The sequence below is a fragment of the Rhinatrema bivittatum genome, chromosome 7 (assembly GCF_901001135.1).
Source record: "Rhinatrema bivittatum chromosome 7, aRhiBiv1.1, whole genome shotgun sequence".
NCBI lineage: Eukaryota > Metazoa > Chordata > Amphibia > Gymnophiona > Rhinatrematidae > Rhinatrema > Rhinatrema bivittatum.
In genome coordinates this window covers 295020670-295045396 of record NC_042621.1, presented here as the reverse complement: position 1 = coordinate 295045396, position 24727 = coordinate 295020670, and the positions used below count along the sequence as shown (strand labels likewise).

The following is a 24727-nucleotide window of genomic DNA, read 5'->3' as shown; positions in this document are numbered from 1 at the left end:
AGGTTTAAATGTTTAAGTGTTCTTCTTTTGTTTCTATGTAATGCTCATAAGCACTCTTATTGGTTTGATGTTCTTTGTTCCATGTAATGCCCCTAGGCAAGTTAAATTGTTTCACTGTAAACCAGTTTGATTTGCATCCAATGCAAGAAGATCGGTATATAAAAACCCAAAAATAAATGAATAAATAACTATTTTCACAGAAAAAGTGGTGGATGCATGGAACGTGCCCCCTTATAGAGGGTGGTAGAAGCTTGAAATGGTGATAGACTTCAGGAAAGCTTGGGAAACCCACAGACGACCCCTTAGCTGCAAAGGAGAGAAAAGACAGCAGACGAAGTACTTAGCAGCCAGGACTGTCCGGCAGGCTGGAAGTACAGTGATTCCTAGTCGTCCCAGCAGAAAGACAGGGGCTTGCAGGTCCAGATCTGACTGGCAGGCAAGGCACTCCACGTGGTGACGGGACTCTGTCCGGCAGGCTGGAAGTACAGTGATTCCTAGACGTCCCAGCAGAAAGACAGGGGCTGGCAGATCCAGATCTGGTGACGGGACTCTGTCCGGAAAGGCTGCAGGGACCTAGGAGGGTGACAGCCGTGCTGGTGTTGGTGGCTGTCAGGATGATTTGGGGATTTGTGCTCGGGCCATGGGAAGGGCAGGGTGCTGGGTGTGCATGCTCAGCTAACCAGGAAGATGAAGTGCAGTGGAAGAAAGTGACTAAAACCGTCTTGGATAAGAAATATCCGATAGGCGTCACGTTCTATGGCTGGTAGCTGGGATGGACAGGATCGCTGGGCAGAGTGGATGGCTCAGGTAGTTTTTTGGGTTTTTTTGCCATCATAGTCTCTTTTTACCAAAATCCTTTTTAGGACAGGACCTTGCTTTCGATTTATTTCTGTCCTAATGTGTGCTTCGTTCTTGGGTTCCAGGTACTGCAGTCCGGAGTACACATTCCCATCCCAGCAAGAAGCCGTGCAGTTTGCGGTCAACGCCGCCTTCGAGGCAGTAACTTTACACCCCTGGACCCTCGTCGTCTGTGGTACTTACTCGGTCGGAAAGGAGAAGGTCTTCCTAGGTGCGGTTTTTATTGTGCACGCCTGCTGCGCGCGAACGACTTTCTAACTGCCTGCGCTGTGCTTGCGAATAAATGGGAGAGCCTCGCTTTCCAGCTGAATGCCTTTCATAAAACACTAGATTAATCAGGAAAATGTAACTGCCTTCGATGGATTCCATTTAACTGTCGTCCCATCATTCTAACATTAAGTTTTATGCATATTTTATCGCTGTGCTATGCCTACATAAAGTCTTCTTTTAAGGGATTATGTATCCCTTCTGATAGAAAATCAGCAGCCTGCAGTAACTTTGTATTATTATTTATTTTTTTTAGTAGTTTTATATATTGAATATTTCTTCTAAGCTTTAAAAGCAGGAGGGTCTTTAGTGGGGAGGGTCTGACATCCCAAGAAACTGGAATTGCTCTCTCTCGTAGAGACAGCAGAGATAGAGGGGTTCTCGGTCGAGGACCTCGAAACTTTGTTCAGAAATCACACGTTCTATGCATTTACTGGTCGCAGCAGTCAGCCATATCATTTAAAAAAATATTTTGGTTAAAGTCCGAAATCCATACAGGCCTTTACCACTTCAGATTGTGCATCATAACATAGTAGCACAAATATTTATTTTTATTTTATTTATTTTTAATTTTTATAGACCGAAGTTCTTGTAGGAACTACAAATCAATCCGGTTTACATACAACTTTTAAATGCCCAAAAAGAGTAGTGGGCTTTACATAGAACAGTTGAACAAATCTGTGCAAAACGATTAGCGACAGTGCTGCAGTCCTTGGTCAAATCTGTTTTCTCCCAGGCAGGAGCAGCTCAGACAGTGTAATGTGGAGAGTGATAGTTAAATCATTTTATCCCTTCATCCCGCTCTGATCCTTTCACTAGCATTCGATAGACTTAGATGGAATATATCTACATAGAGCAATACAACAGACTCCCTACCTCACCTGGATGTATAGAAAACATGATATATATACTATAGTTTTGTGTGCAAAAAATAAGGTTTATGCTCATAAAAATGTTTCAGCACACAAAATGTTTTTTTGGGCATAGAAGTCATATTTTCTGCACATAAATCCTGACTACAGGTCCCAGCTTCAGAACTTCGGCTTCTGTCCATAGACTAATGCTTGGGCTGGAAACTTTACGCCACCTCTGACCAGAAGTCAAATTTCCAGTGCTAAGAAAACCTGAGTTAAACCAGCACGCCTCTCTGCATCGGGGGGTACTACCTAGTGCCTTCATTTGCATGTGATTTCCATGAGAGGGTGCCAAGCAGCACGCAGTTTTAGGGGCACATTTTTTGGGCACAAAACTCGCTGCATTGTAAGTAGAGTTTGTGCACAAAAAGTATGCGTGGAAAACGTTTTGTGCTCTGCTGAGCGCACCTTATCACATCGGGCACATAAGAACATAAGAACATGCCATACTGGGTCAGACCAAAGGTCCATCAAGTCCAGTATCCTGTTTCCAACAGTAGCAAAGGATCCCAGGGGGTAGAGAGATTCCAAGCTGCTTATCCCAAGAATAAGAAGTGCATTTCTGCAACTCTACCTTAATAATGGACTTTATGGACTTTTCCTCCAGGAACTTGTCCAAACCTTTTTTTAAATGCAGCTACATTAATAGCTTTCACCACATCCTTTAGCAGAGCTTAATTATGCATTGAGTAAAAAAAATATTTTCTCTTATTAGTTTTAAATGTATTACCCAGTAACTTCATTGTGTGTCCCCTGGTCTTTGTACTTTTTGAAAGAGTAAACAACTGATTCATGTTTTCTTGTTCCACACCCTCATTATTTTATAGACGTCTATCATATCCCCCCTCAGCCGTCTCTTCTCCAAACTGAACAGCCCTAACCTCTTTAGCCTTTCTTCATAGGGGAAGTGTTACATCCCCTTTATCATCTTGGCCGCTCTTCTTTGTACCTTTTCTAATTCTGCTACATCTTTCTTGAGATGTGGTGACCAGAACTGTACACAATACTCATGATGAGGTCACATCATGGAGCGATACAGAGGCATTATGATATTCTGTGTTTTATTCTCCATTCCTTTCCTAATAATCCCAAGCATTCTATTTGCTTTCTTGGCTGCTGCTGCACATGGCAATATTAGATTTCCGCTTGAATAGATTCTTGGGGGTTTTTTTTTTGCCAGGGTTTGCAAAATCCAAAAAGTAATTTTGGGGAAAAAGGGGGCTATGGTGTCCATGTAATGCCATGTAAGTGCTCTTGGACTTTACAAGGGTGCTGGAGGACAGAATAGTAGGGACTCCCGCTTTTGTCCACAGAAAATGCTTTATTCACAGTGAAACAAGCAATAACAGAGACAGCCCGCTTACCTCACTTCAGATTGGATTCAGTGGCACCTCTTCTGGCCCCACAATTGAAACTTCAGCCCCGATGATTGAACCACAGGTTTCTCTGTCTACAGATTCCAGCAGCATTCAAACATTAGCAGTTTGACCATTCAGGCCAAACAGCTTCTATTTGAACCACATGGGCCTCCAGAGGGGACTGGGAGAGAGAGATCAGGTAGGAATGGGGCACTTATGGGTTTGCTTTTGGAGATCCTAAAACAGCTTAAGCACTGGCAAGATAGGTGCAAAGCATTGGTAAGGAAAGAGAGAATTTGAAAAGAAGCTTGACATTGGAAGCAACAACTCATAATAAAACCTTTTTCAGGTACATTCAAAGTAAAAAGACTGCGAGGGAGGTAGTTGGACCATTAGATGATCAAGGGGTAAAAGGTTATTTAAGGATGACAGAAGCCATAGCAGAGAAACTAAATTAATTCTTTGCTTTGATCTTCACCAAGGAAAATGTAAGAGAGAGACCCATGCCAGAAATGATATTCAAAGGTGATGATTCAGCCGAACTGAAACAAATCTCAGTGTACCTGGAAGATGTAATAGGGCAAATTGACAAACTAAAGAGTAGCAAATCACCTGGACCAGATGGTATACATCCCAGATTGGTGAAAGAACTGAAAAATTAAGTTGCCAACCTGTTATGAGTAATTTGTAAACTATCAAAATCATCTTTGATACCGGAAGACTGTAATTCCAGTTTTTAAAAAGGGAGCAAAGGGGTGATCCAGGAAACTACAGACCAGTGAGTCTGACATCTGCGCCAGGCAAAATAGTTTCTACCATCATAAAGAACAAAATTATTGAACATTATAGATAGGCGTAGTTTGATTGGACAACGCCAACATGGATTTAATTGGACAAAGCCAACATGGAATTAACCAAGGGAAGTCTTGCCTCACAATCTAATACATTTTTTTTGAGGGCGTAAATAAACATGTGGATAAAGGCGAGCCAGTTGATACACTATATCTAGATTTGGAAAAGTCCCTCATAAGAGACTTCTTAGGATATTAAAAAGTCATGGGACAGGGGACAGTGTCCTATTGTGGATTGCCAACTTGTTAAAAGATAGAAAACAGAATAGGGCTAAATGGTAAATTTTCCTAATAGAGAAAGGTGAATAGTGGATGCCCCAGGGATCTCTTCTGGGACCACTGCTTTTTAACATATTTATAAATGACCTGGAAATGGGAACAATGAGTGAGGTAATCTAATTTGCCGACGACACAAAATTGTTCAAAATTTTTAAATCAGAAGAGGATTGTGAGAAAATTGTAAGCGGATCTTGCAAAATTAGGAAGAGTAACCCACATTATAGCTACACAATGCAAGGTTCCAACTTAGGAGTCACCATTCAGGTAAAGGATCTAGGTGTCGTCGTTGATAATACATTGATATCTTCTGCTCAGTGTGCAGCAGCAGCCAAGAAAGCAAATAGAATGCTTGGGATTATTAGGAAAGGAATGGAGAATAACACACAGAATATCATAATGCCTCTGTATCGCTCCATGATGTGACCTCATCATGAGTACTGTGTGCAGTTCTGGTCATCACATCTCAAGAAAGATAAAGCAGAATTAGAAAAGGTATAGAGAAGAGCAGCCAAGATGATAAAGGGGATGTAACACTTCCCCTATGAAGAAAGGCTAAAGAGTTTAGTACTCTTAAGCTTGGAGAAGAGACAGCTGAGGGGGGATATGATAGAGGTCTATAAAATAATGAGTGGAATGTAACGAGTAAATGTTGATGTATTTATTTATTTATTTATTTATACAGTTTTTATATACCGTTGCACAGAAACAAGTTCTATCTCTACGGTTTACATAGATCCATATTATAAGAACATGATAAAAGGAATAAAATGAAAAAATACAGTATCAATTAATTAAAATCAAATTAAAATAGGAACTAAATTAACATTAAAAGATAAGAACAGGTTAAGAACAAAAACATAATCATACCGAAGGCCTAGATTGATTGTTTTCTCTTTCAAAAACTACAAAGACCAAGGGACACACAATGAAGTTACTAAGTTGTCCATTTTAAACTAATAAGAGGAAATACGTTTTTACTCAACGCATAATTAAGCTCTGGAATTCGTTGCCAGAGGACGTGGTAAAAGCTCTTGGCATAGCTGCATTTTAAAAAAGGTTTGGACAAGTTCCTGGAGGAAAAGTCCATAACAGAACAAATGAGAGCAATCTCGGTCAAACTACATGTCGAAATAAAGAGACGTTAGAAACACAGATCGTATAATGTGTTGTAGGACCGTCCCTGAAACAACCCCACGGTTACTCTGAAAGGGTTGAATAAAGATGGGTCTGTTTTTATATTTTTGTAATTTTAAAGTGCAAAGAAAACCTTTTAATTGAGTTATAGCACTTTTTTCGTGAGTTCATAGAGAGCTTTTTCAGTCCGTGAGAAAACACAAGTGAGCTGAAAAACAAAATTCGTAGCCATGTGTAAACCAGTCACTTATCTGATGAGAGGTCATCTGCTAAATGTTCCCCCACACAGCACCATGTTTTGTGGTTTTCTGCTTCAGGGGGATTTGTATTCCGTAATCGAGCTCATGGGAAAAGGAACAGCGGTGGGAAGTGATACTGTCTCTAGATTTTCAGCTGTATGGGAACGTTTTGAGACGTGGTGTGATGTTGGGGGTACGTAAGGGAATGCTGCTTTTGCTTCAGGAGATGAGGATATTGATAGTAGGGAGCTGGGAGGGTGGCTTACTGGGTTTGAACTCACCTGCTTGTTTCTTAGATGTGAAATGAGATGTATGAATTTCAGATGCTTATTGTTGATTTGTTTGCAACATCTTGGTTCAATAACGTTTAAAAGGAAAGCTTCGGATGCTTTTGATAGTTCACTTGTTAGTTGTATGGACGGTGCTGTTACAGTGTGAGAAGTATTTCTCGTTTTAAGTTTGCCATTTTAAGTAGGATGTCTTGTGATTTGCAGATCTGAGCGTGCTGATATTTTTATTCACTGGGGAATAAAAAGTTTATATGCTTAAATGGGAGGAGGAGCTTGGGACTCCATAGAGTGACTCCAGTAATCTGAGGATGAATTGCAGAAGGAATACTAAGAAAGCTTAAAAGCAATAGCAAAGTTACAAGTACAGAAATGCTTTTGGAAATAAGATTTCTCACCTGAATCAGACCCCGCCGCTCTAGAGAGCTCCGCGCACCAGTGATATTTCTATTCTTTGCCACGTGCTTCTCTTACAAGAAATCCACAGATTGAACATTCAAGTATCTGCTCTGGTGAGCTGCCAGAATTAATGGTTTTTCTCAGCCCAGATGTCAGTTTCAGGCAGAGTGGGGGATTTTACACATTGAAGACTGCTGAATCCCTTTTCTGGCGTTTGGCAGAGCCCTTCATGAAGGAGTCCCAGATCTTGTGGTGGGGGGGGGGGTGTTTGACATTTTGTTACTGCCTAACTTGCCTTTCCTTCTAATGCACAGCTGTTGCAGATGTGTTGGGCTGCAAAGTGAGTGTGTCCGAAGACAAATACAAAACGCTGCAGTGCTTGGAGTCTCAGCAGGTCCAGGGCCTGCTCACCACAGACTGGAACAGTACAGGCCTTCACGTCCTTCCCATGATGCAAATTAACTTCAAGGTAAGAGAGACCGGCTGCGCCAGGGGAGTGTGGACGAGGCATTCGGGAGAATAGGGACCATGCCACTGATTTGGTGGGGAGGGGTGACGGGGCAGGAGAGGGGAAGCAGTCTGCACTCCGTGGTTCCGTGAGCAGCACGGAGTTTGCTGCAAGGGCCGTAGTTGGCATCCCATTGCCGCAGGACTACAGGGGGCGCTATCGAGGATCCCGTTTAAATGATGAAGGCAGTGCCTTCTTAAGGGCAGGCCAGGAAGATTGATTAAAGTTTCACAACAGAGAATACCGACCGTAGTAGATGAGGTTAAAGCTCACATTTTGAGCCTTGCCAAAAGCAAAGATTGGTTTTTTAAAAAAATGAATATATTTGCATGCCATCCCAATATCGCTGACTACCGCTGCGTCTTTTCAATTTTAACCCTTAATGATCTTTATGTCAGGGAATATACAGTCTTGTCAGTATTTCTCCGTTCAGCTGCTGAATAATTACTGTTAACATCCCTCCAAGGGACCTGCGTTTCATTCTTTACTAGCTTTGGCAGCGCACTTCATTCTGCTAACCCAAACGGGTTTCTTACTGTTAAAGCTGTACTGCATCTCTTTAGGAGACAGACCCAGCTCCGTTTTTTTGTAGATTTGGGATTTACACATTTCACCAGACAATACAAACTTCAAAATCTTTCTGCTTTCTAAAGCTGATCCAGCAGAAGAAAGTCCCTAATCACTTGTAGCGACAGTAGCGCAGCATTTGCCAGATTTCAGAAGAATCTTCACTTTGTTACTGGGAAAATAGTTGGAGTAGAGAGTGAGTGGTGAAGTCCTAATCTGTATCCTAATGTGTATCTGATCTGAAGTCAGTTTATCACTTGCATTTACAACAAAACACCTCTATATTTTTTGTTTTTTAACAGGGTTTACTGAACCACTTGAGTAAGTTCTCCAAATATGACAGAGTCTTGGCTTTCAAACCCACTGGGTGGACATACTCGGATCGGTTCAGCTCTGTGGCAGATATTAGACCTGAAATCCGGGGAAACATCACCATCTATGGTATGGGAATTTTGCACAGAGAAAGGGATATAAATTCTGTTTTCTCTACATGTTTATAGGCATACTACAGCTTGCAGAACCTTGGCATCCTCTAGATCCCAGCTAAGGCTTAGGTTTTAATAAACTGCTGTGTATTTTCTATGCATGCTGGGCTTTTGCTTCCTGTTTTCTGTGCACCTTAACTTGTGTAGTGCTAAGGTTCCAATAAAAAAGTTTGAAGGAGAAATCTTAGTGGATGTTGAACAAGACTAGCAAACGGTGTCCTGACAAAAGCGCCGTGCACGGAGACATCCGCTGTAGGCATATAATCAAACGCGTTTTTCTATAATTGATCCAAGAGGGAATGGTGTGATCGAAATTAAACCTGTGACTGCCTACATATTTGACAAGCAACTCATGTTTAACTAAGACCTGGCTCTCTTTTGTAGCTTGCTTCTGATGTTGTTTGTACTGAAACCTCTTAGCACGAACGCTTATAGAGAAGTAGGTAAGTCAAAAATGCAAATTGGGATCAAAGTAAGCCATTGCTTTGGATCATGCAATCAAGGAAACGGGGACGTTTTAAGATGTTAGCACACAAAGGACCTGGTGCAGAGCAAGAGAAACGAGAGAATTTTACAGCAACAGACCCGGTAACCAACGTTTCGGCCCATAGCTGATTGCGATCTGTGTTGCCAATATGACTTCAAATGTTCGGTCCCTTTGTATGCTTGTAGGTGTGTTCTGGATCATCTCGTGTACGATATTGTACTCTGCAGGTTTCACCTTGGTCGGGTTAACCCTCCTTATTAGGCCTATGTGATAGAAGGTATCCAGGCAGCCGAAGAACATAGCTCTAGGGGGTTTGTGTTGTCTTCTCGTCTGCCTGCAGCCTTGGTTGATGCATCTGCTTCCTGGTTTCTTTCTTTAGGGAGTTTTTTAAATGCTTGCAGCAGCCTTTTGCGGCAGCACAGTATTTGCTCCCTGGTTCCACTTCGGGTCTTGCTAACCTGGCAGGGACTGGGCCCGTGAGTAAGAAGCAGCCCAGAGAAGGAGGTTTTCAGAGACCTGGAGGGGAGGACAAGTTCTCCAGTTTTTCAGAAGCTCTCAGATACAGATTCGGTTGCAGATCTGGAAGAGGGAGAGCATCCTCCTGAGAGTGAGGATAACACTGCCATGGTCCAGCTTTTTCAGAGAGAGGAATTGGCGTTCTTGATTTTGTGGTCCTTGAGTGTGCCACATATAGCGGAGGAAAAATAGGAGGAGACTCCCAGGGCTTCAGAGGATCATATTAGGTTCAGTCTTCGGCCTTTTCCTTTGCATCAGGCTTTAAAAGATCTGCTGAATCTGAGGTGGGTTTCTCCAGAAGAGAGGATGATCTTTGACCAAGCTATATTCTCTAGCTTCGCAGGAAAGGGATAAACTTTGGTTCCTGAAGGTGAACGCAGTGCTCTGTTTGATCATGAAGCAGACTACAATTCCGGTTAAAGCTAGAGCTACCGTGAAAGATGCTCAAGATAGGAAGATGGTCTGTCTTAAAGCAAATGTTTAAAACTGCCAGCATGGCATTGAAGATAGTGACTTGTACATGTATTATGGCTAGGTCCGGTTTTTATCTGGAGCAGTGCGCTCACAAGGAGTTGGGGGTTGAGTCTCTCCAGCTGGAAGCAGGAGCAACTTACCTAGTGGACATTTCCTTTGATCTAGTTTTAGATGATGGTCAGGAGTGTGGCAGCTGGTTTTGAAACTGGTCTGCGGACTCCATCGCTCAGACTTATCTGATCAAGCTGCCCATTCTGTTGTTTGGAGAAGAACTTGAGAAGATGGCCAACACCTGGGGTGAGTCCAAGATTCTAGGCTTCCAGAGGACAGAACCAAGGGTTTATCCTGGTCTCTGCAAGCTCGTAATATATTCAAGACTCTAGAAGTTTTAAACAGAAGCAGTCATCAGGTTCACAGAGATCACGGACATTTGGGAGGTCTCTGTCCTTTCAATCTGCCAAAAGAAAAGTTAAAGATGGCTCTTTGGGATTAGGTACCCCTTATCCCTTCCAGTGAGATTTTGAGGGCCCAGTCTTCAATTATGGTAATAGGTCATTTGTCAGGGTTCTATCGGAATTATTTCTGATCAATGGTGCTAGAGGTTATTTGGGGCCTTTGAATTCCTCCAGCCGGTATTTGAAGCTTTTATGGTTTCCCCTTAACACTCTGCTCTGAATTGAGAGGCTATAAGGACAGTGTTAGATTTCTTCTCACCTTTAAGGCAGTGAACTCAGTTCCCAAAGCTCAGTGGGGTCTGGGACATTAAACACATAAATAAATTCCATTTACTTTGAGGTACTCAAGGATGCCTGAATCTTCTGTCCCTTTCTGGATTTGATTCAAGTCAACAAATTTTTTGGTGGCATTTAGTTTGAGAATGGAAACCTTGAAGTCCATTATTCTGGAAGTGACAAAGAAAGTTTCCTACCTCTCTGGTCATCATGGAAGCATATCTCCATATCCCCATTGGGAGGGAGCACCAACAGTTCCTTTGTTTTGTTTTGTAGTGCTGTGGGAGCATTTTCAGTTTCAGGCTCTTCCTTTTGATTAGCCACTGCTCCAAGGACCTTTTCAAAGGTGATGGTAGTGATAGCAGCTGCGCTGCAAAAGGAAGATCATTTGGTTCGTCCATACCTGGATGATTGGCTGATAAGTGTGAAATTGGAAGAGGAAAATGTGTTAACCATTCAGAGTGTACAGTTTTTGCAGGTGCTAGGAAGGGTGGTAGACTTCATTGAAAGAAGTTTGAACCTTTTTCAGACACTGGAATATCTGGGAGTTCTATTCAAGACAAAGGAAGGTCGAATCTGTCTGATGGAGCAAAGAATTTGGAAGCTACAGCAGCAGATTATTTTTGTTACTGGATGCCCAGAGGCCGACAGTGTGGAGCTCTCTTCCATTCCTCAGGTCCTTGGCGGCAGCATTGGATTTAGTTCCCTGGCCAAGCTCTCACATGAGACAGTTGCAGAGGGCCTTGCTGTCCAGGTGGGAGCCAGAGCCACAGTCGCAAGACTATTTCATTCGGCTGACAGTACAGAAGATGGTACGGACAAGCTTGAAATGGTAGCTAGATTCCAGGAATTTAGACTTGGGAGTGGATCTGGAGTCCCCAAACTGGGTGTCGGTGGTGATGGATGCCAGCTATGCTCAGGGCCAGTGGTCAAAGGAGGAGTCGCAGTGGTCCATCAATTATCTGGAAACCAAGGCTATTCAGTTAGCTCTGCTCCATTTTGCTTCACTTCTGAGACATCAAGTGGTCAGAATAATGTCCAACAATGCCACGGCGGTGATATATGTAAACCATCAGGCACAAGAAGTCAGCAGGTAGAGGAAGAGGTAGCGATGTTCATGTGGCACAAAAACATTTGAAGATACTCTTGGCCTCGCATATAGCGGGAGTGAAGAATGTTCAAGTAGACTTTCAATCAACATGTAGTAGACTCAGGAGAAGAATCAATGTCACAGTTGACATACGACATAATTGTGTCCAGATTGGGAGTTCCACTGCTGGACTTGATGGCAACCTTCAGGAATGTAAAGGTCGGCAGGTTTTACAGGAGAAGGAAGGATGCACGGTCTTCCAATATGGATGCTCTAGTTCAGCGTTGGCTGACAGAGGCACCCTTGTATGTGTTTCCTCTGTGGCCTCTGATAGGGAGAGTGATAGAATATTGGGACATCCAGGGCTAGTAATTCTAGTGGCTTCAGATTGGCCAAGGAAGCCTTGATATGCGAATCTGGTGCACTTGTTGCATGGCAGACCTTTGCACCTCCCTCAGCAAAGCAATCTTCTACTCCAGGGTCTAATCCTTCATGAGGATTTAGATCGGTTTTGTCTTATGGTTTGGTCCTTGAGAGGGCACAGCTAGTTCGGAGAGATTATTCTCAAGAGGTTGAGAATACTCTTCTGAAGATCAGGAAGGTGTCTACTCCTTGGTTTATGTTCTGATCTGGGAGATTTTTGAGCATTGGTGTGCTGAGAAGCAGTTAAATCTTCTTAAAATTTTGGTCCCAGAGGTGCTAGATTTTTACAGGATGGATGTTCCAAAGGTTTGGCTCTTAATTCCTTGAAAGTGTAGGTGCGAATTCGAGGGAATCTTCTGTTCTCTCATCCAGATGTCTCCCATTTTCTAAGGGAATTGAAACACATTGGACCCCTAGTCAGGACCTCAGTCCTTCCTGGGACCTCAGTTTGGTGTTAACTTTTTTGGTAGGGAAGCAGTTTGAGCCTGTTAGAGAGATTTTGGTATGTTGCTTACCTTAAAAACTGTTTTTGGTAGTGATTTGTTCAGACAGGAGGATTTCAGAATTGCGGGCCACTGTCTTGCAGATTCTTTTTGGAGATTTCTCATGATATGGTCAGAATTAGAAACATGCCTTCTTTCCTATCAATATAGTCTCCACCTTTTACTTGAATCAATGTGTTTGTCTTCTCTTGTTCAGTAGGACTGTGCGTAAGGCACATTACGGGTTGCTGCACCTCTTGTATGTGTGCAGAGTGCTTCTGCAGTATCTTAGTCACCAATCCCTTCAGAAAATCAAATCATCTTTTCATTGTGTATGGTGGTGCACAAAGAGGTGAGGTAACATCGAAGGCTTTGATAAGTTTGGCTTAAGGAAACTACAGTGGCGTATGTGGATAGTGGCAGAGCCGTGCCTAAACAAGTTGATACTCACTCTACCAGGGCTCAGACTGCATCCTGGGCAGAGCTGTGCTTGGTTTCTCTGGTGGAGATCTGCAAAGTGGCAACTTAGAGTACATCCCATTCATCTGGACTGGTCTGACTGGAAGATGAGTAAGGAGAAATTAGGCCCTCCCTGTGCTGCCAAACTCTAGTCTACATTATTGCAGTGCCAGAAAAATGGTTTCACTCGCATGGGTTGCACACTCAGATATGTTTCAGCAGTTGTTCTTATCACTGTCACTATTCTCTGTTCTTTCTTTGGGTTTTTCTTGTCTTGGGAGCCCTGTGACTCGCAAAAAAAAAGTGTTAAATAGTTGAAAGAGATGAGATGTTAAATTGTCCTCAGGTTATATATATATATATCTTCCCTGCCCAGCAGCCCCCAACTCCTCCACTACTTCCTACCCATGCCTTCCTGCCCATTACATTTACCCTTCCTCCTGGCTCCCAGCCAGCAGAAAAGACTTCAGTCAAATCCAGAATCTCTGTCCCTCTTTATCAGCAGCAGATGAGGGCAAGAAGCATTGAGGAGAAGAAGATGAGGAGGCAGCAGCAGTGGATCTACAGAGCACACACATTTCTCCCTTATGCTCCTGCTTTCACATCCAGGCCTCATGGGGTGAAGAGAGCATCAGCAGCCTCACTGCTAGGCCAGGCAGGGGAAGATAAAGTTGGTGTCCTGCCAGGCCCATATGAACAGGAGTTGGTGATATCGCACTCTGATCTGGGTAGTAGAGGGAACAACCTCCCTCTGGCCAGGAAGAGGAGGAGAAAGCAAAAGCAGCTTCCTGTCATACCCAATAAAAGAGAAGTCAGCCAACTTCTGCCCAGACTGATGAGGAAAGCTCAGTCTTCTGCCTGCTCTGCAACACAGCTCCCGGGACTTCGTGACACACTAGTGTGTCCCAACACACCCGTTGAGAGCCACTGTTCTAATGCATATGGGGATAGACTTAAAGATCTGAACATGTACACCCTAGAGGAGAGGTGAGCTAGAGGAGGTATGATAGAGACATTCAAATATCTCAAAGGTTTCAATGCACAGAAGGTGTGATAATGTACAAGCTCATTAATGATGACTCCTGTCCTTGGCCTAACTCCTTACTCAAATTCTATCAACCTACTCGCTCCCTACGTTCATCACAGCATTGCCTCTTAGAAGTTTCCTCACCAAAAGTTGCACGTCTCTATATTACACCTGACTTCTGGAACTCTCTCCCTATCGAGATGAGAAAATGCAACTCTGGCCAAAACTTTAGATCTCTCAAAACATTTTTGTTAATTTTGCCTATTTTTAATCTTTTATGTTTTTGTGATGTGTTATGTTTTTACTTTGTTATTTTTTAGGCTTACTATTGCCGTTTTTATGCCTGTTCGTTTGTAAATCGCCTAGACCTGTTTTGCGTTAGGCGATCTATAAATTTAATAAATGTAAAATGTAGGTATAATAATCTTAGGAAATATTTCTTTACATGGAACGGCCTCTCAGTGGAGGTGGTGGAGGTAAAATCAGTATCTGAATTTGAGAAGGCATGGGAATAATACAGGGGCTCTCTGAAGGGAGTGATGGGAATTGTAAATTGGACTGTCGGGCAGACTAGATGGGCCATATGGTCTTTTTCTGCTGTCGTGTTTCTAGTTTCAAATAGAACAAATTTCAGCTTAGAAATGCCACTTTTCTGCGGTGGCTTTCTTGCACGAAAGAATCTGATTTCATCGGCTGTTAGCTTGTTCCCTTCTTTGTGGTGAATGAAGTTTAATGGGCCGTATTTCTTACCAATTTCAGAATCTCCCAGCTACCTGCAGGTAAGTAGGCAACACATTTTAGAACAAAAGACAAGACCTTTTGTGATGGCTTTTAGCATCGGTCTTTCAGCCAGCTGTTTAATTTCAATGGATTTTATTAGATTCATGATTCCTCCCATGTCTGCCTGTGCCAGGCACGTTCTAGACGTCGTTGCCATTAACTGAATGCGGTTTTGGCAGCAGGTGTCTGAGGCTTTGTAAGTCACTGATCTATGACAGGTAATGGCTTGCTGCAGGATAAGCACCGAGCCACCATAGGAGGTGCAGATAAGGAGCTGGGTATGCCCCCCCTTGGCTAAAACAGCACGAGACATATGATTGGCTGCCTTTCGGGAGGTGCAAGAGGAGCAGTTGAAAGAGTCAGCAAGCAAGGAAATCTTTGGCAACAATTTGGAATCTAATTATTATGCGGAACCTTGCCACTAACCTATGTTAACATATGGGGGTTCGTTTAGGAATGAATTTATTAATGGAGGCTTTGTGTGTGTGATATGCAGTCCAAAGAGAAGCTGCAGTTAATCGTAAAGCATTTTAACATGGCAGACATTTTTATGATGGCTTTGGTTGGACAGCTCTAGAGTACTAAGTAGTGTCCCAGATATTAGCAGCCGAATCCGGTAAAGGCTGTGCGGAGGCTGAGCTGTTCACGGCTCTCAGTAGCCCCCTCTGACTGCTACTCATATCCTTGGCTTGCCAAATGTTATAGCTTTAACGCACTTCCAAGAGCGCACGCACACTCAAATCTGTGCCAATATGCACACCTGAGTGTTCAATAACTCTCGTACTCACCTGCTTTTATGCCATTATTCTTAAGTAGAGCCAACAGTGTACACAGCGGTGTACATGCTAGTTCCCTGATGTGATTTTATCTTATTGCTTTTTTATTGTGAGACTGGTTATGCCTTTTATCTGGTTTTAGCATGCTGTATTTATTCTTGTGTCTTTAGTATGCTGTATTTTTAACGTGTTGTTATGTATGTACGTTTGTGAGCCGCCCCAGATAGGGGTGGTATATAAGTGAAGTTAGCGATAACCATTACCACAGATTTTTTCCCAGAACACTTAAGGTTTGATTTAGGTGGTGTTAGAGCAAGAGGGCTTGCCCCAAGTCAGTTGTTGGTAGGTAAAAGTACCACTGTTATGCCATAATCACTGCTGGATGAGCCAAGTTCTCTTCTGAGCTGGCATCCTACATTCTCAGATGTTTGACATCTCCAATGCAATTATACTGAACAAGAAGAAAGCAGCATCCTCTTCTCTTATTAATCAATAAAAAGGAAAACCAAGAAGACGTGCAACATATACGTTGTATAGTCTTGTGATAAATTTCACCAAAATTCAAAAATAGGGTATATATTTCTGTAACATAGCCACAGCATCAGACACCAGGTATTTAAATAAATGTATTAACCCATCTCTTGCCTCACAATGGGATACAGACTGTGTCAGAAGTAAACACAAATTCATCAGTCATTTGCTGATAGGCAAAATACTATTATATGCTCAAAAAAATGTTTACTTAACTGAATAAGAGTCGTTCTCAAACAGGATTGTAGAAATGTTGTCATTGCTGTATATACTTATTCACATGATTTCAACTACAAGCATGTCCCATAGCCCGACATAGGCTCATGTTTCGGCAACTGCTGCCTGCCTCAGAGCAGAGATGCCGAGTTAGACGCAATATGTTGAGAGATAATAAGACCCCTGAGGGCAAGCAGGACAAATTCAGCCACACAAGCGAGAGATGTCATTGCGCGGTACTGACACAGAGCGTGCACTCTCAGAGCTCAGAAATATCTAGAAGTCTTCTGAACATGCTTGGGTGTTCCTCACTTGTTTTTCTTCTGCCGATGCTTTCTAGTTGGCTGCTCACCATGCTTTTGCATTTTCACTCTTTTTCAATATTCTCCATTTTATTTCTCTTCCTTAGTATTTTCTCTATCTGGCTTTATTTTGAATCTCCTTAAGAAAAAGATTTGAAATTGTTTTCTTCCCTATTTCATATCTGAGAAACATAGGTCAGTTTAAAAACATTAAAATTATGTTCAAAGTGCAGTCACAACATGTCCAGTCTTGATCTTCATGTCTTTGCTATTTGGGCCCTGCGCACCACGTGGGAAAATGAATCCCAACCACTTCCCCCCTCCGTTCTTATATAGGGAGCTCTCCATCGGATAAAGAGAGGAAAAGTTCAGACAAACCAATGCTTAAAAAGAAAAGATCAGAATCTTCTAAGTGCCATAGCTGCATTTTGTCCAGATGAGATCCCCTCTGTACCATCAACTTTCAAAAGGACCTGTGTCGAATCCCCATCAGTATAGAAAAAGATGGTGCCATCTACTTACAGCGCCAATGTCTTGGCACTGCGCCACCATCCACATCAGCCATCTTGGCACCAAAAATTATGTCTCCGCTGGTTTTTGGAACCAATACTACTCAGCGCAAAGAGTCTGTTTCTAATCCAACCTTTAGAAAGCATTCTCCACTAGACTTGGATAGTCTTTCAGTGACATTTCAGCCTGCTATGCCTGAGTACCAGCCCTTTATAAAACATTATGGTTGGAGTTTATTCACAATTTGATATGAATAAAAACCCATCTACTCCTCCTCTTCCTTTAATCATGGAGCCAATCTTAGGAAAGGTTGCAGGCGAGCTTCGGTTACAGCCACCTATTCCGCCATATCAGAACGTTCCACAGACACAGCAAGAGCAGCCTCGTGGCGTATTGTCAAATGATAAACCATCCTTAAAAGAGGCTCATTCTGAGGATAATTCGGTTTCATCAGTCGGGGCGCGTACCTTCCAGAGGATTGCTATCTGACCCTTCACCGGAGCCAGCTAGGAGTATTAGTCCACCAAAGGAAATATCCTACCTTACCTTAACAAAAAAAAAAAGGCAGATTCCATACCTTTTAAATTGGAGGAAGACTTTCCCCTGGAGTTTTAAAATGTACAGGTGCCTAAGCAAGCTGTGGCTATCGCAGTCCATAAAGAACTTGAAGACCTTCAGTCTAAGATTTGGCAGACACCTCCCTCCATCCTTCCAGTGGCTAGGAAAAGTTCAGTTACGTCAAGGTCACAGAAAGGTTCAGCTGCCTCGTGAATCGACTGAAGTCAAGTCTGTCCTAAAAGGCAAAAAGATCAAAGAGAGAGAAAGATCTTTCAGTCAGTGCATAGTATTTCTGCATAGAGGAAACATTTTAGATGAATATGATTTAATGATAGATGTATAAGGACATTTACTGCTATTTTTATGACTATAATTTTGGTACTTGCGTGCAGCCTTTTGTAGAGTGATGCAGAAGATAATTGCTTGGTTCTTGCATTAATTTGCTGCTCGAAATGAAAAGGCTGCTTTTAAGACTGTTTCAACACAGAATTAAAAATTGGTTTTAAGGCTGATAAATGATTGACAAGTACATGTGTCTGAGCAGCAGCAAAACTTTAAAAGCTGACAGCAGCAATAGGAAAAGAGTTTTAAAAACAGCACTGTCGAAAATGATGGTCTATTGTGTCTTGTTGCAAATGGCTACAAATATGGCAAGCATAATAATCATATGCTAAAATCGAGACTCCCCAATATGGCAAGCAAACTAAAATCTATACATGGATAGCCATGCATTGTAATGTATTCCCATGCATCCTGCTGTCTGTATAAGAAAGCTGCAAGGCTTTGTGGATGAAGATGAAACATAGAAGAAAATACAAACCTCTTGCAAGTGCCATATGTATGTTGGAGGATCTTCCCACCAGTGACTATCCAGACTGCAGTGGCCATCCTGTCACTTTTGGGTAGATTGTGTGAGTATTAAATTATCAGATGTAGGATATACAGATATAGCTACTGTATAAATAGGAAGTAGTTATAATCCAGTGTATTCCCCATAAGATCCTATTACATTTTTAAAGGTGCCTTTCTCTGCTAAAATTCTTTGGAATTTCTATAGAATATTCTTTTGAAAGATTTGATCAAAATTGTTACTTTTCCAAATTTCTAAATTACTTTTAAAGATTTTAATAAATATATATTTACTCAATAAAAATAATAATGAATAAATTCCCCTTACTAATGAGCGATGCTGCAGTGAGCACCTCAGTTCTAATATTTATAAAATAACCTGCAGAAGATAAAGGATGTATCACAAAGTCTCCTCCGAAAATTCAAGACAAGCATTTTAATTGGCTCAGTATATGATGCCTTTGATACATCGCCAAGATCATCCGCCATAGCAATAGAGTCCAGAAGGCTCACTTGGCTGAAGGCATCAGGCCTCACAGAGGATGTTCGTGACAAATTGGCAGGTGTATCCTGCTCTGGGGTTTGGTGACAAGGTCAAAAGGCTATTGATCTCATTCATGATCATTGCTTTGTTTTGCAGACATTAACAGGAGCTACAGTGTAGCACTCTTCAGAGAAAATACCAAAAACATCAACCATTTAGAAAACAATACTACTATCACAGGAGGTACTAACCATATCTTTATTACAGACAACAGCCCCCAGTATCACCAACTCTAGCAACTGCAACAGATAAGAGCCTATCCCAGGAACAGAACTCGGAGGTCTGCCCAATAATCCTCTCAAAAGTCTGGTCCACATTTTTTTGACTATCAGAATTATCGCCATTCCTCCTCTTCACAGATGCTTCCAATGGGGGGTGGGGAAGGCTTCATTTATTTCACTCCCAGTCATCATTCATCACTTCAGATTGTTGTTCTCAAAATAATTCTCATGGGTTTCCATCTAAATTGTCAAACTCTACCTCCCCTGAATCTTCCATATCTTTACCTGGTACCCCATATCAGCATCAGATTCTGAGAACTTACCTCCTTAAGTCAGCACATACAATAGAGCCAGTCCAAGTCACAGAAAAAGGGGAAAGCTGCTATTTGACAGATTTTCTGAACCCAGGTCTTTTTCCTATTCTGGATTTAGAAAACTAAACGAATACCTCAAAAGGGAAAAATTCAAAATGAATTCCCGCAACACCATCCTACCTTACCTGAAAATCATAGATTGACAACAACCTTAGATCTGAAAGATGTTTAGATGTTCTCCGATAATCTGCTACAAACCTTTGGAAGTATGCTGGCAAGAAATTGATTTTAAATAAATGCATATAGCCATTTCCAAGAATTTCAGGAGAAACCTGCGATTTGTGGTAGATGAAAATCACTATCAGCTCCAAGAATATTCACCGAGTACTTTGCAGCAATAACTGCATGTGTCAGCAAGAAGAATGTTTTCATCCTTCCATATCGGGACGACTGGTTAATATAGAGTAGATCCAAGAAGCAAAGGAAACCACATTCTTTACACTTGACATCCTACTCTCTTTGGGTTTCATAGTGAATGTTCAGAAGTACTACCTGAGACTTCTACCTGGAATTCTTTGGAGCATACCTGGATGCCCCAAAAGCAAAGGTTTTTCATCCTTTTCAAAGGATAAATGCTCTAACCCATACAGTTCATGCTTTGTCCAACTAACCATCCATATCAGCCAGGACCTTTATGTATATGTTAGGCCATATGTTATAGCCACTGTCCATGCTATACTCTTGGTGTGTCTGCACATGAGGCAGTGATATTTGAGGCTTTGTTGGAAACAGGATGTACAGTCAATGTATTTCCAAGATAAGTCCCACCAAACTTCAGTCATTCCCTGCAATGGTGGACTCGGCCCTTAAATCTTCTTTGTGGTCAGACCTTTCATCCACTGTAAACTCAGCAGATGATGACGACGGATGCTCCTGTCAAGGCTGGGAAACCCATCACAAAGTGGTTTGTTCTCAAGGGACTTGGATTATTCAAGAGAAATATCTTCATATTAATCTTCTGGAATATTAAAAGCTCCCCTTGTCTTCTAGTTATGGTTAAAAGGAATAGTAATTCAGATTCAGATGGACAATCGGTAGTGATGTATTACATTAACAAAAAAGGAGTTACAGGATCTTCAAAACTTTGCAAAGAAGCATGCAAAATACGGAATTGGGCGATTCTAAAAAGGATACATCTAAAATGCAATATATCTCGCAGGAAAGCACAATACCTTGGCAGACTCCTTGCGTCCTCACCTTCATCCTCATGAATGGTCTCACTCTTCCCTCCCCCCAACACTATACTTTCTCTTCTGACCCTAGGGAATACCACCATTTGACTTTTTTCCAGCTCTGTGTGACCACAAGCTTCTTACTGTTTTAGGTTCCATGGAATAAAGACCTAATGTATGCTTTTCCACCACTTTCATATCAAAAACTATTTTCAAGTTAAGAAAAGACAAAGGGAACACGATCCTAATAGCACGGTTTTGACTGTGTTAAATTTGGTTTCCATGGCTACAAAGACTACCTATTGCTCCACCAATACATCTTCCAATCTTTCCAACTGTGCTAACGCAATACGACAGATTGCGACTTTATTCCAACCTTCAGTCTCTAGCATTAAAGGCATGGATATTGAAAGTGAAATATTGAAATCAATGTTCTTACCCACAGAGGGAAAAGAAGTAATTTTAGCAGTGAGGAGGCCTTTTACCAGATGTTCCTACAAGTTCAAATGGAAGAGGTTCTGCATTTGGAAGATCCATTCAGCTGCTCTTCTTCCATGCTGCTACTACTATTTAATCTTTCTAAATCAGGATTGATGACTCTGTCAGAGAACATATATAGCAAATGCTATTGCTGCGTAGCACCAAAATTAGGTCATCCAGTTTCTTGTTGTCCTATAGTAGCTAAATTCATCAAAGGTCTCTACCATCTTCATTCTCCAATTAAAGTTCTGCCTAATCAGTGGGACCTCTTTCTAATTTGATGAGTTCATCATTCAAGCTATTCATAACGATTGATCTCAAATTTCTATCTTGGAAAGTCATTTCTAGTAGCTGTAACCACAGCAAACAAATGGCTCGATTTTTAAAAGGGCCATGCACGTAAAAAAAAAAAACAGGGGTTACACATGTGGCCGGGCCATGTGCGCATTTTAGAACGGGCCCGGCCATGCGTGTTACCCCTGTTACACACCAAAGTGCCCCAGGTCCTGCGAAAGGCATGGGTGGGGGTGTAGTCTGGGAGGGGTAGGGGGTGGGCCAGGACATCGCCATTACCCGCTGTCCCGGGGAAGCGCATGCAGGTAGCTGGCCGGTGCACAGAGATTACTTCTGCTCCCGGGGAGCAGTAAGTATTAAAATAAAAAAATTAGGGCTAGTTAGGTTAGGGGGGGGGGAGAGGGGAAGAGGTAGGGTTAGGGATAGGAAAGTTCCCTCCCAGTCTGCTCCTTAATTGGTACAGACTGGGAGGCCCAATTGCATCGCCGCACATATTTTGATAAAATCCACCCCCCCCCCCTAAAATCCGGCATGAAAGTGTGCACGGCCATTGGATTTTATAACATGTGCGCGCCGTCCCTCGCATGTTACAAAATGAGCGCATCCATATGTGCGAGCCGTTCTTAAAATCGACCCCAAAGTGAGCGAGCTTAAACATGAGTAGTGTTGCGAGCTCATCCTAAGTCTTTAGAAAGGTTTTTTTTCTCAGTTTCATTTAAACCAATCCTCTGTACTTCCGATGTTTTTCTGAAACCCACTCCAACAAAGCTGAATAAACTCTTCGCGCCTTGGACTGCAGAAAAGCTCCGTTTTTACCTGATAAAATCCAACCCTTTCAGAAAACCACCACCGCTGTTTCTTATGAACCAGCTAAGTAAGATTTACCAGATAATAAGGAAGCCCTCGCCACGTGGCTTTCTGACTGTATTTCCAGTTGCTACGCTAAGGCTAGAATTCACCTTCCTAATCGTTAAAGCCCGTGGAGTATGGGCAGTTTCAACGTCAGCAGAGCATCTCCACTCTACTTCAGTTCAAGATATCTGCAAAGCAGCTACTTGGTCATCCATGCACACTTTTCCCAAGCACTGCCGTCTCGTAGCAGACTCTTGCAGTGACGGCAATTCTTAAAAACCTATTTAACTAAAAGCGTCCACTCTTCTGACCATTCTTTCTTCATCTGGGTTGCACGACCGTCATATCCAGCAAAGAACAGATATTTCAGTGTAACCCTCAGCTTGAGAATCTTCACCTGTGTGGCTGAATTCATCCTGCTTGTCCACGGAGAAAGCAAAGTCACTATAATCCATAACAGTCATTCTCTAGGGTCAGCTGGACAAATCGGCCACACAGCTCCTCCCTCCTCTGCATGGAGTTGACCCTTAGCTTGTGAGATGACCGAGGAGGCTCGCTCTTTCTGAGCTCTAAGAGAGCTTACATTTTGTGCCTGCGCCATACAGTGACGTCGCCCGCTCGTGTGGCTGATGTGTCCTGCCGTCCACGGAGAAACCCCAGTTACAGGTGAGCAACTTTTGCTTTTCTGTGCAAGGCCTAGAAGTCTGAATGAATAACGCCTGCCGTTTTGTTACAGGAATCCCCTACAGCGAACACAGCAGCTACCTGGAAATGAAGCGGTTTGTCCAGTGGCTGCGGCCACAGAAGATCATCCCCACGGTGAACAGCGGCAGCTGGAAGTCGAGAGCCACCATGGAGAAGTATTTCAGAGAATGGATGGCAGAAGCTGCGCAGTCACGTGCTAGCCATTGGTCCAAGGACGAGCGTTTTTCACACTAAGGATGCCGAAAAGCATCTGTGAAGCTGCTATGCCCTGGAGGGATTTTGTCTGACAGACTGCATCAATGCCTCTTTCCTGGCAGGCAAGGAAAGTAAAAGGAGATTCTTATAAGTCATGAATTAATGATTTTACCTTGCGTAGAAAAAATGTTTTAAAAAAAAATGCTATTTGCGTTTCTTATGGAAATGTCCCACCTAGCAGAAAGCCGCAGAAGAAAGAAATTGAATTTTGTTTTGGGGGGAGGGGGCGGCTGTCACACGCACGGTGGTCAGCACGGCTAACGAAGGACCCAAGAGATCTGAGGACCAGCCAGCAGCTGCTGTTACCTGCCATGCAGTTCATCACCAGGCATTTGGCACTAGAGGGTTTTGGGGGTTCTTTTCACCTGTTTTCATTTTTTGGTCGTGACCCTGCGCCGGAGGACACGTGCACCCCCCCACCCCCTCTCATTTTCATCCTGTGCGCATCCTGCCGTAAGATTCGCTTCTTCCTCAAGTGGCAAAGTGGGCTCAGTTGAGTAACGTATTGTCAGGCAATTATCTTTTCTCCTTTTTAAGCACTTAAGATGGTTTGGTGGACTGTGTTAGCATTTGATTATTTTGTTCATGTCTCCGTCTGTTAAATGTTCCGTTTTTATCTAGTGTAACAAATTTGATTCAGCTAAAATATATATTTTAATAAAGATTCTCTAACTAAATGCGTGCAGCTTGGGGTGCCTTTTACTTTGCTTCCCCAAGGTGCTCCCTGTCTGAGTCAGCTCCTTGGCATGAGACGGGGACGGGGGCTGCGCTGTATTCAGCCGTTCTATGAAGCCCTGCACTAGGTAGCCATGATTTAGTCCACCATCAATGACTGGGAGAAAGTCATGCAAGGGCAGTGGGTAACGGGCTCCCTGCCCCAAAGATATGACCATCCACGTGTAGAGAAAGCGACACGCACAAGAGAGGCAGATACTTGTGCAGGCAACGGATCACAGAGCGGAAAGGGGAGTTTGTTTGATCCTGATGAAAAGAGATTATTTGCAGGCTGTGATTGCCTTTTTATAGGCCCACAAAAAGGATCATCCCAAGGTAACGATATATGCAACCCTACAGGTCCTTGTGCAGATGTTTTATACCTCTGAAGAAGGGGGGGTCTGTGCGGTGTTAAAATTTTAGCTGCATGGGGAGGGTATAGAAAAGAGGTACAATAGGAGCTGAGGGGGAGGACTGCGGGATCCTGAAAGGTTTTTCAGACATGCTTTTAGTTCGTTATATTTACAGCTCTCTCTGCCAATGACAGACAGAACCAAAACAAGATAGAAATGTACTATTGTCCATGGCCTATTGTTCTCAAGTACCAGTGGATACAGCACTTCCTTCCTAGCAAACGTACTAACCAAACTGAAATTGGCTTAAAGCAGCTATCAGCTTTAGATCCCGTTTTTTTTTCCCCTGCTAATATAGATTCTGCCAGTAGATTAGTGTTACTCAGTCAACGCCTTTGCCTTGTAT

The 24727-nt window shown here is 42.6% G+C and overlaps 1 protein-coding gene across 3 annotated transcripts in view; it reads left to right on the top strand.

Moving 5' to 3' along the window:
- DCLRE1A (DNA cross-link repair 1A) overlaps positions 1–23931 on the top strand; it is a 60084-nt gene extending 36153 nt beyond the window's left edge. For all 3 annotated transcript variants that reach the window (XM_029610449.1, XM_029610451.1, XM_029610450.1), the window contains 4 exons: positions 924–1069; positions 6901–7055; positions 7964–8102; positions 23031–23931. In XM_029610449.1, coding sequence (XP_029466309.1) covers positions 924–1069; positions 6901–7055; positions 7964–8102; positions 23031–23233 — 643 coding nt within the window. In that variant the 3' untranslated portion in view covers positions 23234–23931. The remainder of the gene's footprint in view (positions 1–923; positions 1070–6900; positions 7056–7963; positions 8103–23030) is intronic.
- Positions 23932–24727: the final 796 nt, after the last annotated feature.